The sequence below is a fragment of the Pituophis catenifer genome, unplaced genomic scaffold (assembly GCF_029215685.1).
Source record: "Pituophis catenifer annectens isolate HBS135680 unplaced genomic scaffold, rPitCat1.0.hap2 SCAF_4, whole genome shotgun sequence".
Classification (NCBI taxonomy): Eukaryota; Metazoa; Chordata; class Lepidosauria; order Squamata; family Colubridae; genus Pituophis; species Pituophis catenifer.
Window position 1 is genome coordinate 39,342,425 of NW_027256884.1, and position 14,516 is coordinate 39,356,940.

Here is a 14,516-nt window from a genome sequence, read left to right on the forward strand (position 1 = left end):
GCCAGAAACTGGGCCGCACAAACAAGCGAAGCCCCATCTGTAGGATGCAGGCAGCATACAAAACCATGCCTCCTCCACTCTGTGGAAAAGCCTCTCTCCATGGAATTGGTCCCTGGTGCCCAAAAGGTTGGTGGGCACTCACTGGTTTATGGCTATTTGCCCTTTTCCTTCACCTTAAGATACTTTTTTTTTTTTGAAACTTATAGCAATATACCTGTTAATGGCTGATTTATGTGGTCCTTGGTGGTCTCTTTCTCACAAATGTTTCTAGGAAACATCATCAGTATTAGAAGGGAATGAGTTTTGCACTCATTTTATATACTAGTGGCTTGCCCTGTCAATGTTAGTGGGAGTGGTCTTGGTGGTTGCTTGATTAGACTGTTGTTTACTGTTAGCTTATTTGCCTGCATTGGGAGTTCCTTGATTTGGGTATTGCTTACTTCTTGATTGTTGGTCGGATGTTAATCTTGGTGTTAATCTCTGATCATCTGGGTGTTAATTGCCAGTGAGGAGGTGTTTTGGTCTTTTTGTTTCCTTTTGGATATTTTGATTTTTTCTTTTGAATATTCTGTAGAAGTTGTTTATATCTATGCACCTGTTGATGGTTGATTTGTTAGAGTACCAGGCTTCCAGGAATTCTCTAGTATTTTTGGAGTTGACTTGATCTAAGATGCTCACAGTTTCCTAATTGAAACAATGGTTAGGTCTGTCTATATTCTGTGAAATTAAGAAGTTTTCATCATAGTTGGTCCTCATGGACCAACTCATATACCTTTAATTCAAGAAAAAGACAGCATACAACAGTAATTCAGGCCACAATAATCTAATCAGAGTGGTGAGTTTTTGTGAATAGAGGTGATTTCTCCAGGATGGAGGATACATCTGTTTTTTACAACCCTCCCTTGTTTTTCTTCAAAATTGGTTTTGGGGACGATTTTAAGGTCATGCGAAGGACTAAAGGATTTTGAGAACATATAAAGGAAGAGAACAAGTCTGTCCCTACAGTTTCTTTACATCATATTATATTCAACCCTTTGTTATTAAGGTCTGGCACAAATTTATGTAAAATATTTATTCTTCTTTGGGGGTGAAGATGGTGGGGATGTTATTCAAGGATTATTTTTTATTTACTTAACAAGTAATTAAAGAATGAAATATTGAAAAGGTGATTTAGTACACTATACACTAAAGTACAACTTGCAAAAAATGAATTTCTACATAAAGATAGATGATAGATAGATGATAGATAGATAGATAGATAGATAGATAGATAGATAGATAGATAGATAGATAGATAGGCAGGCAGGCAGGCAGGCAGGCAGGCAGGCAGGCAGGCAGACAGACAATTGATAGATAGATGATTGATGCACAGGTATGGAATAGGTGGTACCTGGCTCAATAGTAGTAACTGTGAGAGGGATCTTGGAATCCTAGTGGACAATCACTTAAATATGAGCCAGCAGTGTGCTGCAGCTGCCAAAAAAAATCCCAATGCAGTCCTAGGCTGCATTGACAGGACAGAATTAAGATCATGTGAGGTGTTAGTACCACTTTATAATACCTTGGTAAGACCACACTTGGAATATTGCATCCAGTTCTGGTCATCACAATATAAAAAAAGATGTTGAGACTCTAGAAGAAGAGCAACTAAGGGTGCATATATGAAGAACAGCTACAGGAATTGGTTATATCTAATTCAATGAAAAGAAGGGTTAGGTGACATGATAGCAGTGTTCCAATATCTAAGGGACTGCCACAAAGAAGAGGGAGTCAAGCTCTTCTCCAAAATACCTGAAGCCAGAACAAGAAGCAGTGGATGGAAACTAATCAAGGACAGAACAAACTTAAAAATAAAGAGAAATTTCCTGACACAACAATTAATCAGTGGGACTTGCCTGCCTTCAGAAGTGAGTGCTCCATCACTGGAACTTTTTAACCACTTGTCTGAAATGGTATAGGGTCTCCTGTGTGAGCAGGGAGTTGGACTAGAAGACCTCCAAGGTCATTTCCAACTCTGTTATTCTGTTATGCTAGATAATACATTAAACCTGATAAGTAAATACCTTGAATTTATTTTTTAAAAAATCTAATGTTTGTTATAGCAACAAGAGATTGAGTGGAAAGTATCTATTGTTAACCACAAAAAGATTTTCATAATGATTAGTAGAGTTTTCAATAGTCTTTACATAAAATGACATCAAATATTATTAGGTACTGTTTTCTCATATGAGGATCTTTTTTAGAAGTAGTGCTGAAAATATGCTACAACAGTGTGTGCATTAGATCAATATTTAAAACAACTTTATAACAATTTTCACTCATTATTTTTGAACCTGAACAAATGAATGAAATGTTATTATTTCAGTCATCAATCACTAAGAAAATAATCTGAAAATTGTGCTTATAACTCATGGTGTATCTTGAACATTAGGCCAAAAACGGTATAGTACAATCTATCTGTGGTTGAGTGGAAATTGCCCTTCAAAAGATTTTTTTCCCTCTACTTTTATGTAGTTAATCAATTTTTATATCACTTTGAAATCTGTTCCTTGTGGTATGTGCTGTTAAGACAAAAACTCATTGTAATTATGAGCATACTTATTAAGTAGATAATGACATTAAGTATTAAATTTTGCTAAGCAGTATCACTTACACCTCAATGAAAGTTAATTAACATTGTGAAGAGAACAGGCTGAGTTAGGATTGGTCAAATTTATTATCTTCTCCTAGTATATATGTGCAAGAATTTTTTTTGTACACTGCTTTTTTGTGTGTGTTAGGATTGAATGTATGCTTTTGTTTTATTTTTATATTTCTTGTTTTACTGTTTTGTATTTTATTTTCTGATGCGGGTGAAGAAGGAGAGTGCAAAAGTTGGCTTGAAACTCAACATTAAGAAAACTAAGATCATGGCTTCCAGCCCTCTCAATTCCTGGCAAATAGATGGGGAAGAAATGGAGGTAGTGACAGATTGTATTTTCCTGGGCTCCAAGATCACCACGTATTGGGACTACAGCCAAGATATTAAAAGACGCTTGTTCCTGGGAAGGAAAGCTATGGCAAAGTTAGACAGCATACTAAAAAGCAGAGAGGCTTTGGTTTTCCCAGTTGCAATGTATGGCTGTGAAAGTTGGACCATAAGAAAGGCTGAGTGCCAAAGAATTGAAGCCTATTTTGCTGGAGAAGTTCCTTGGACTGCAAGGCAATCAAACCAGTCAATCCTAGAGGAGATCAACCCTGACTGCTCTTTAGAAGGCCAGATCCTGAAGATGAAACTGAAATACTTTGGCCCCTTAATGAGAAGGAAGGACTCACTGGAGAAGAGCCTAATGCTGGGAACGATTGAGGGCAACAGAAGAACGGGACGGTAGAGAATGAGGTGGCTGGATGGAGTTACTGAAGCAGTCGGTGTGAGCTTAAATGGTCTCCAGGGGATGGTAGAGGATAGGAAGGCCTGAAGGAAAGTTGTCCATGGGGTTGCGATAGTTCGGACATGACTTCGCAACTAACAACAACATTTTATTTTCTATGATAAAACAATATTATTTTTTTAAAAAGAATGATAACATTTTTTAAAGTGTGGTTGGATTCAGACTGATAGTGTTTCCCACCCACCCTCAAATTGCCTGTAAACTATAGTAGCATAAAATGTTATTGCCAAAATCCTATCCTGCCACCGTTGCAATGTTCCCGCTTGCTGTCAAATGATAGTATCTGAATGCATTGAGTTATTGTTTGCAGCTAAAGTTATTGATGAATTTGTTTTCATTCTTCTCATTCCCAGTCACGCTCAAACAGCAAGAAAAGATCTACACCAAGCAATGTAAGGATGAGGCAGGCTCTTCACTCTAGCTCGTTTTGTTTTTTTCTTCCTAGTGTTTTTCCACAAGTTCAGATTCTGTTTTTTTTTTTTTCCCAGATCAACCAAGTGATGATTTTACTCTAGCTCACATCACAAAATCAATATAAACCAGGTATTCTGCTTAATATATAGGCAGTCATTTTGTTGATGAGAAAAGGGATGATTAAAGGAGCCTTCCAGGAAACAAAAATCAAAACCAAGAATTTCAGAACGGTGGGGATGTTTGTGATTATTTTTGTAGCATAAAATCAGTTGGAGCAAAAATGAGATAAATAGAAAAAGAATAGGCAAAAGTCTACTGCTGGTCCTGGTACTGGGAAAAATTAAGAGAGGAAGAAGGGACAAATAGTGTGTTCAGGTGGCTTCAGATCTGCTTCAGACTGTAGGCCCTCTAAGTTCTTTCTATTTAATGTCATATTTGTGGAATGAATTAAGGCGGTCATTCTTCCCCAACAAGCAAGTGACAAACAGAACTGTGACTTAGGGTTGGCAGGGCAGACAGATACTTAGTCCTACCTTTCATCTGCAGCAGGGGTGGGTTCTACTTACCTTTACTACAGATTCGCAACGGGAGCGCATGCGCGCATGCTTCTGCACATGCGCAGATCACCCATGATAACATCGTGGCAGGTGGGCGGGGCCTCCCGTCGGTTTTACTACTGGTTCCATAGAATTGGATAGAACCAGGAGCAAGCTATCACTGAACTGCAGCCTTAGGAAGTGATTAAGCAGGAAGGTACCCAGAGGTTGGAGAGATATGGAGTTTTGCTCAATGTGTTTGTCCAGCCGGACTTGGATGCTCAGACAGATGTCTTCGGTCTAAGGCTAAACCCAGCCATCTCCTCACCACAAAACACACACATAAACTCAAAGGGCAGACTTGATGGATCATTGGATCTTTTTTCTGCTGACAGTTTTCTATGTTTCTATATACAGACTTGTTAAGGAATAATCAACAAAATGCATTATTTTTTGTTACTGAAATGGAGACCCACTTAATTTACTCTGTTTGTTATGCTGTTGATTATGTAGACTTTCTTCTTCGTCATTTTGATTTTTTTAAATTAGTGAATGATCTCTAAAATACAATCAAATTCAAAACCAGAGAAGTGTCAGGTCTAAAACCTACCTGAAAAATTCCATGAAAGAAAAGCCATAGCCATGCTGTTCCGCAATGCCTGCACAAACGACATTTGCAGAGGCTCCAATCAATGTCCCATTACCTGAAATTCAATAAATAACAAGTAAAAAAACCCCAGCAGATATTTGGGGGGGGGTCTTTATCTATGGATTTTGCCATTCAGATCAACATGTAGCCTAAATGTAAATGGGGAAAGGAGAGGCATCATTTCACATTCACCTGAAAAGAAATTGACAGAACAATAACTTCTCTGCCTATAAACAGTTGCACCTTTTCAAAGGAAGCCTGTCTTTGTGCTCCTATTGTGAATGAGACAAGAGACAGGGAGACAAAGAAAAACTATGTCACTGTGTTGCTAAGATGACACATTCAAAGCAATTTGCTGATTATTTCTTTCAAATTCAAAAAAGTAACATTAAGATAAAATGAAAAGATTGGAAAAGACATCATTTTTTGTCTATTGACAGGTGGAACAATGGAAACAAAGGGGGGTCCTCCATTTCCCCAGAAAGTTATGTAACAGTAACACAATATGTATCTTTAAAATATAAGATACCCATTGTATCTTATACAATGACTTTTAAACCTACAAACACACATGTGGGTACACATATGCAAGAAATCAAGAATTTCTCCTTCTGCCACAAAATGAAAGAATGCTGAAAATTTAACAGGTTGCAATGTTTATCTCTATAGTTTCCTTCCTTTCTTGGGTTAAGGACCTTCTCTTGAAAAAAAATGCATACATGTAAAATCACGGAATTTCTAAAGGAGTTTTTAAATATGCAATACGTTAAAGATAATTTCTAAATTGGTAAAAAATAACAGTTTTCAATCTCTAAACTTCTGATGAACTGTATCTAGATGTTATTTCATTTTTTTATAATAGATTGCAGTAGACTGAGCAAAATGTAATCTGAATTAAGGGGCATGCCATGATTTTGAGAAGAACAGAGAATATAATAAATTTACAGAGGTGTCTGTTGTGATGTATGCAAAAAGAATGAGGCTTCATGGTGTGGCCATCATTTTGACTTTTAGACACCTTCCCTGTAGACACCACTGGAAACCTGGGAATTGTGGCATAAAATACAGTAAAAGCCTAGAGAGGGAAGCTGCGGCAATGTTTTCTAAAATGGAGAAACAGTGTGTGAACACAGAGATAAGCAATGGATTATCCATGGCAAACTATAACTGTGATAAGTCTGTGACAGTTTCAGAATGGGATTAGTCCCAACAGTAACTGAAAATCAATTACTGTACATGCAATTTGGTTTGGTTTTTCCATTCTGTTGTCACTGAGCAGAATTTGAGTGTTCTTCCTCTACAAACTGGAAAAAAGGCACCTTAGAGCATTCTCTCCATTGTTTACTTAAGAAATTGAGAGACTCATTGAAGTAGAAAAACATTAGGTGTTTTGCACAAGGAAAGTCTGTGCAGTTCAGAATGTCAACATGGATTTTATGTGCATATGTGAATAAGTCATTATATGATAGTGCTGAAGCTGTCAGAGATCTATGACTGTGACTTTAAAAATGAAGCAAAGTACTGTGTTCTTCAAATGTTAATTTCATCCCAGTTTTCACACTCAGCATAACTATATCTGAACAGAAGGAAAGCATACTTATGTTGGACCATCCTTAAATCCTAGATTCAACCCTATTGCATCCCCCCCCCCAAAAAAAATCACAAATTAATTTCTTTTTAATATGTGCAGGCTTCAATCACCCATTCACACACCCCAGTTTGAAATCTTTGGATTTCTCTTCCAGTGTTTTGAAATTATTCTCTAATTTTATTTCTCTGAGATCATTTGCTAAAGCCACTAACTGATCAAATGAACTTTACTTGATTGGGAATGGGGGCTACAGCTGCAGATTCTGTTGTATTAACCAATCAAAGGCAGAAAAACACCCTTATACACTATTTCTTATACTTGACTTCAAATTTGTCAGACAATGGGGAAAAGAACCAGAACTTTCCAGGCACAGAAACACACATTATTCCACTCCAAACTTCAGTGATATTTCTTATTACAGTGTTTTTCCAGTAAATAGTTTTCACTGATTTCTATGCAGTGGCCTTAGTTTAACAAACCATACAATCATATGCTCTTACATGCAGCTTTATAAAAGTCTACTTCCCTTATTCAAAATGGCATTCCTTATACTACTTGCTCACTTGGTTGGAGAGCTAATTTCACTTTTAAGTCTGTTTTTAGACTAGAGAGGAGAAGTGAAAGAGAGGACAGCCATTATTCCTGAGCATTTTAGAATTCCAGAACTTTGATCAATCTTGCCTGAGTGGCTCCTGTTCCTTCCAAATGTTTCACTGGTTTCCACAAGTTTCCACATTCTGCAGATCTCTCTTTCTGACCTTGCCTGCTCTTCCTGTTATATATATCACTATAAGGCAGGTGTGCCTGGTCACAGGTGTCTTAATTAGACAATAAGATTATCAATGTCTACATGACTCTATGTATGGACATAGCACATAAACAAACAAGAAAACCATAACACTAATTTGTTACATTCATGTTCACCAGGGTATCAAATCCTAGTTATAATGCTGAGTTCATGATGGCTTTCTCTGATTTCTTTAATACTTAAAGTACTACACATTTCTTGAGAGTTTATTAATACTATTGTACCTATTTAGGTACTAATAAAAAGAACACCAATGGGGTAAAGCATAACACAATTCAATGACTAGGGACAATAAATACAGTGGGAACAGTTTGATGGAGAAGAATAGGATTCTATACACAAGCGTGTATCTTTAACCCTAAATTAGCTGGTCCCCATCAAGTATAATAGGAGCAGTTCTTCAATTGTTGGTAGTTGCCTTAAGATTACCAGTCCAAACAATGTTTGCCCAGGGAATTGGGGGGAAGTATTCATTTCTATACCATTCTGTTCCAAATGACTTGTGTTAACAATGATAACAGTTCAACAGTTCAGCTGTTATCATTGTTAACACAAGTCATTTGGAACGGAATGGTATACTATACCACAAATAACTTGTGCTAACAATGATAATAGTTCAAAATCAATTCAATACAAACTTAGTGTTTTTTTAAAACAAATAATCATAATCTTCTGTCCCACAAGGAAGATGTAGAAAGTTAAGCAAATGCAAATTTCCTCTGAAATAGTATTCAATCAAGTTTTCAAAGCTTTCTGAAGAATAGCAAAGTAGGGGCAGTCTGAACATCAGAAGAAATTATTCCGAAAGGTTGGAATAATGACCAAGAAGACCAGTTTCTCCCATAGACCTCTCAGACAGAAGAAATCCAAAGTACTCCCTATTAAGCTGAATACACAAAATGGACAAATTCACTTTGTGAGAAATTTCCCACTGTTGGAGTAATTTGCACCAGTTCTGCAGATTTATCATAACACAAACAATGTTGCCTTCATCTTTGTCTATGGAGACATTTGGTCCTTCTGATTTCATTTCTTGGTCAAGGTATGTTAACAAAGGGCAACTATTCTTTGCTGAAATTGAACATCATTAGAAAATGCACCACAGTGCTGATTTTTATTGAGGCCAAATCAGAAACAGGAAAGTTTCTTACAGGAAATCCATTGGGGTGGCTAAGTAATATGGCAACAATGGCCATCATTTTGAATTCTTTAATATCTCTCTGTAAATCCCCTTCTTAGTTAGGTTTAGTCTAGCAAGTTGTCATTGTTACAGCTTCTGCATAGCCACTATTTGTAGAACAGCATAAAGATACATTAAAGAAATAACAGTTATAAGTTAAATATTGTTTTTATAAATTTCAGATAAGCCTGGTCCTTTGTGGAATTGCTTGGTTCACTAGTAACATTTGATGAAAGATAAATCTACACACTGAAATCTCACCAGTTAAACACTGAGCTGTAATCTATCTAACAGAACACATTTTCAGAGGGATTAAATTTAATTACAAAGTTACCGCTTCTTAATAATATTTTTATTGTAGTTTAAAAATAAAAGATAAAAACTAATGCAAACTAGGTAAAATACAAAAAGAAAAGAAAAAACATAAAAAGTGCAAGAAGAAATAGAAATGAGGGTAATGGAAGAAAAATATGAGAAAAGGATATGTATGTATGTCATGTGTATGTATGTGTATATATGTGTGTGTGTGTATACACACACATATAATTTGCCCCTTCTGTTTTTAATTTCAATAACATATCACCTTTTCTAACATTTCAACCTAAAATGTCTTCATTCCATATCTCATCTTTTATCTATTAATAATAAAGCCTTATTATTGAGTCTTAATCAGCAAAACTAATTCTGTTTTCACTTTATCATTATGGGGTACTTAGTGTAGATTAATGAGAAAAAATGAATTTCAACAACTGTAGAATCAGGCTGCAGCATAACAAAATTGACAAAAGTGAAGGGGGTCTGAATACTTTCTGAATGCACTGTATAGAAATTTAATCCCATCACATAATGTCCCATAAATTAATTTCTTATCATCTTATCATCTCTTTTCAGAAAGTCCTTCACAAATTTAACACTTTCCTTCAATTTTAATACCATAGCTTATGACTTTTCAATTTATTTTAAAATAAATAAATAAATGTGTTTATTTAAACTATTTAAATCTGTTGATTTAACAGGAAAAACTAGCTTCTTCTCATATCATATCTATAAACAAATCTTTAAAGCCTCAATAATCAACAACAGGAAGAGCCGTGGTGGTACAGTGGTTAGAATGCAGTACTACGGGCTATTTCTGACTGCCAGCTGCCAGCAATTTGGCAATTCAATTCTCACCAGCTCAAGGTTGACTCAGCCTTCAATCCTTCCGAGGTCGGTAAAATGAGGACCCAGACTGTTGGGGGAAATATGCAGACTGTGAACCACTTAGAGAGGACTGTAAAGCACTATGAAGTGGTATATAAGTCTTAAGTGCTATTGCTAAGTGCTTTTGCTATTCAGTCCCAGTCAAGAAAAACCCATTTAAAGATGCTGGGTGAGGGGAAAAAAACATTGTATACGTTATGATCTTAGTCAAATAAGCGAGCCTTATAAATCTTATTTTTACTTTTGAACGTCTTTATGTTTATTCCTTTTAAGTAGTATCTCAGAAGCCAATTTCTTTTTATTCTGTCTTTATCATTTTCTATATAGCAGGGGAGAGAATGGAATAAAAGGAGGTTTTGGCAGGAAGGGGAGGAGACAGAGGGAGTGCAAGAGGAGGAAGGAGAGGCTTGGCTGGAAAAAAAGGGGGGAAAAGTGGGAACGTAAGGATAGGAAGGGATGCCTGGGGAAAAGGATGCCTAAAGGGATAGGATAACAGAGGCTTCTGATATCTGAGGGAAATAAGGGGATAGGCTAGGAGAGGTATCTTGGAGGCAAGCCTAAGGGAGAGAAGGGGAGAGGAGAGGAGAGGCTTCTGGGAGGCAAGCCTGAGGAAGAGAAGAGTTTGAATGAAAGGATGTAAACAGAGGAAACAACAAAGGAGCAGAGGCTGTGGAAGGAGAGCCCAGCAGGCAGTTCAAGAGAGAGTGAAGAGAGAGAAAGAGAAAGAAGGTCCAACCAGCCACCTGAATACCACCCCATCATGTGACCCGCCTGCTGAGAGGAGGCTGACCATCACCCCATCAAGTGACCCTGGCAAGTAGAGGTCCATCAGAGAGGGACCAGTGTGGACTGGCAGCCATATGAAGAGGGCCAGGAGAACTTGGACTCCAGTGACCCTTACAAGGGTTAGCGTTACATCTATCTTTTCACAAAATAGTAAGATCAGAATGCCTTTTCAGGATTTTGAGAATGAGAGAAAGAGTAGACTCTTTCCAAAAATTGCAGAATCAATACTTCTTATCAGATATTAAACATATCAAAGGATGTTTTGGGGTTTGCAAATTTAGAGAGAACTAATTTCTGCCACAAATGAAATTGAAATAAAATAACTCAGTACAGAATTTTCCTATCCACATGCAATTTTCAACTTTGGAACTTTCCAGCATAAAAGATTAGATTCAGTGCATGTCTAATGACAAATCAGAGATTAGAAAGACAGCCTTTCAGAACACTAAAATGGAAAATGTAAATTGACATTTCAAGACCAATACAGTACCAAAGACAGAAAAAGAGGGGATTAAAGAGGAAACAAATTTAGTAAGTATTTCTTATAAATCAACATTTTATTATGGTCATTAATCATTCCAAGTAAGACTGCAAAGTAAATAACCATTTTCAGAATGGAATTTACTAGTCTTGAAAAGAAAAAAAATGGCTAGGTTAAGAGAAATAATAAAAAGGAAATATAAAATATGTCAGAGCTACCTGGCCTGTGAGTCAAAAATAGAAATGACATGAATCAATCAAATATCTTAACAAAATGGTCACCACAATAAGACATGCGTCAGAGATTCAGCTTCTCCTGAATCACAAAGGCAGAGCCAGTCTCCCATAGGGATATTATTAATTTTACCTTCCAAGAGTAAAATATAAGAAAGCCAGAATTTAAAGACCTTATTTTTCCTTGAAGTGGTTGGGTTGAAGATAGCAGGCTAGTTGAAAAAGGTTCAAAAGTTCTCTGGGGGTACTGATCGCTTAGCCAGATCATGTTGATGCTCACAATCTAAAGTTGTTAATCGAATAACAGACTTGGCTTTTTAAAAACCTACAGATAATAAGGCATTAAAACAAAATCCAGATGAGCCAATTTGGTTTCTAGATTTCAGTGCCAAGGAGACTGAAAATTGTCAATCACAGGGATAGATTCTAAGCCTACTAGGAAGAAATTTAATTGAAGCCAAAATTAATCAGTAAAATCCAGGCCTTGGCTTCAACCTTAATCAGCCTGCTTCTGATCATAGTAATACTATTGAGAAGACAGCCTGAAGGAAGTCTGGTCAAACTGTTTGCAGCTTAATCAGAAACCTGGTCCTGAGACCCATAAAGCAATTAGCTCCAACTTTAAGCAGCAAAGATTTTGACATCTACTAGAATATCTAAATTCATACTGAAAAAGTTGAAAATAGCTACTTCACTTATCAGAGTGTTATCAGTGGCAAGCTTTTTTTTTTGCCCCAAGGCCTAGTTGCTGAAACACTCTTCCTACGTATTTATAACATGATATTTGGTCTATAATGTTGCCATCTGTTCATCTTTTATCTTTTGGTAAACACCATTTTGATCTTGATGTATCTTTCCAAAATTGCTCACAACAAGATGCAAGAAAACAGGGAAAAAATATTAACTACCTCAAAATATGAAGATAGCAGCTAGATAAATTCTTAAAGAAGCAACTGAAAATCTTTCAGACTCAAATCCCAAGAGGAAACTTTAATTCTTTAGAAATTATGCATGAAGAAGGAGCAATGTCCAAGTAATCAGGAAAAAATAGGATCTGGTCCATTCCACTACGAAAGTCTTCTATATGAATGATTTTTAGATACTCACAAAATTTAACATTCTTTTGCAAAAAAAAAAAAAGAGCCAATCTATCTTCTGCAAGAAATTGACAAACTTCAATGCTACCCTATGCATGGTAAAGCAGATTCAATGAGTCAACAACAACCAATAGGTCCCTTTCTGGAAAGTGGCCATTTTAAACAGCCTAACAAATCTCTGGAATTAAATTAAAAGAGATATCATAAATCAATTCACTCATGATCAAAACTGTAGACATATCCATAATCTTTTATCAAGGTGTCAAGCATCACACAAAAATAGCAAGTTCCAATAAAAAGTTTGGTACCAGGATTACAAAGATAAAAAACAAGCCTTCCTGAAGTAAAATGGGTGATCTAGAAACATGAAATAAATAATTCCATGAAATAAATAATTCCATGAAATAAATAATTCCAAGTGTCTAAGTTCGCATTATAGCAGTAGCAATAGCACTTAGACTTACTCTTACTCTTACAGCACTCTTTAAGCAGTTTACAGAGTTAGCCTATTACCCACAACAATCTGGGTCCTCATTTTATTGACCTCGGAAGGATGGAAGACTGAGTCAATCTTGAGCTGGTCAGAATCAAACTCCTGGCAGTCAGCAGAATTAGCCTGTAATATTGCATTCTAACTACCACTGTCAATAAGAGATTATCAATATCAAGGATAGACTATTAAGCTCATTGTTTCATCAAGGCTTCAAACTGCTTAAATACTTTTCTCTATAATTCCCACCAACTCTTGCTTAGGTTCTGTAGCCATGATTTTGTTGAATTCTGATGCTGCAAAGCTTCAGGAACATTATCAGCTTCCTTTGATAAGCAATCAATTATTGAGCTAACTTCTGGCTCTCTACAAGTTGGTTTTAGTCTACTTAGGCTGCGAATTCTTTTCTTTTGTTCAGATCATAATTCTTAGCATCAGAGTAAAGAAGTATTAGCAGAGAGACATAAACCTTCTGCTTCTGAAATACTAGATTCCGTGGACTGGTTTCCTTGGCTGAAGATGACTGACTGAGTCCTGATTAGATCCTATTTGAGAGATCAATGAAAATGGAGGAATACTGAATATGAAAATGAAGGAATTACTATCATGAGCTTCTGCAGGAGGACTGTGGAGACCAAATGATAACACATGCATCATCATATAACTCTTCCTGCGCATGTCCAAGATGGCCGCTCCCAGCTGAGCGGCGGCGATACCTGGGGGAGATTCCCCGGCTTTTGGGAGTTTTCGGGGGCCGGACCAGCTAATTTTGCCCCATGTCTGGCGAGGGGACCTTCCCACCAATCGGATGTTGTCTTTTTGAGAGCTGGCAGCTTTCCAGGACGCGATGGCCGGGAGGAGACGGAGGCGGCTGCGCTGCAGTTTTACGAGCAGGGAGAGCGGCTTCGGCATCTCCCTGCAGCTGCCGGACTGGTGGAGTGGGCGGTGGCAGCATCGGCGATGCAGTCTCTCCCCGGAACTCCGAGGGGATGGCAGGGGCTTCCCAGCGATGGATGGAGATTTTTTTTTCGGAGAGCTGGGATTGTCGGGCTGGCACTTGCTACAATACTAGGATGAGCGGCTGTGAGGGATGACACCAGAGGGGGCGAAAAGGAGGAGGAACTTGCTTAGGGAGTGCGAGGAGCCTCTGACCACAATATACTATTAATGTCAATTCCTTGGAACTGCTATTACAACTTAGATGGGAGGCTTACTTGGAGGGGGCCTCTTCCTGGTTCTCCCAGAGGTTCCCCCCCTCCCTTATGTGGATGGGGGCGAGCTAGAAACATTGCTGGTTCTGACAATTGGAAAAGACCTGGGGCCAAGCTCTTATGCCCCATGTGGTCTGTTAGCCTCTGTGAGGCCACTTATCATCTGGAGGTTCCTCTGAACAATAGGATGATATTTGCCTCCCATGGACATCTACAGCCTCCTGATTCGCCTCCTGATTCGCCCAAGGTGCTGCCGCCAGAACCATCGGAGGCTTCTCTTGGCTCGCGGACCTGTAGATTGGTGACTGCTATTAAAGCCCCCCAGTTGTAGAGTGAGATATTTCAGATTTCAAGCCTTGCATGGAGCCGGACGATGACTGCGGTTTCTGGCCCTTCCCAGCTTTCG

General features: G+C 37.7%; 1 protein-coding gene across 1 annotated transcript in view; it reads right to left on the reverse strand.

Moving 5' to 3' along the window:
- Positions 1-14,516, reverse strand: part of OCA2 (OCA2 melanosomal transmembrane protein) — a 185,898-nt gene that overhangs the window by 28,337 nt on the left and 143,045 nt on the right. Inside the window, exon 22 of the mRNA XM_070943323.1 lies at positions 4,992-5,085. Within this exon, the coding sequence (XP_070799424.1) occupies positions 4,992-5,085 (94 nt within the window). The remainder of the gene's footprint in view (positions 1-4,991; positions 5,086-14,516) is intronic.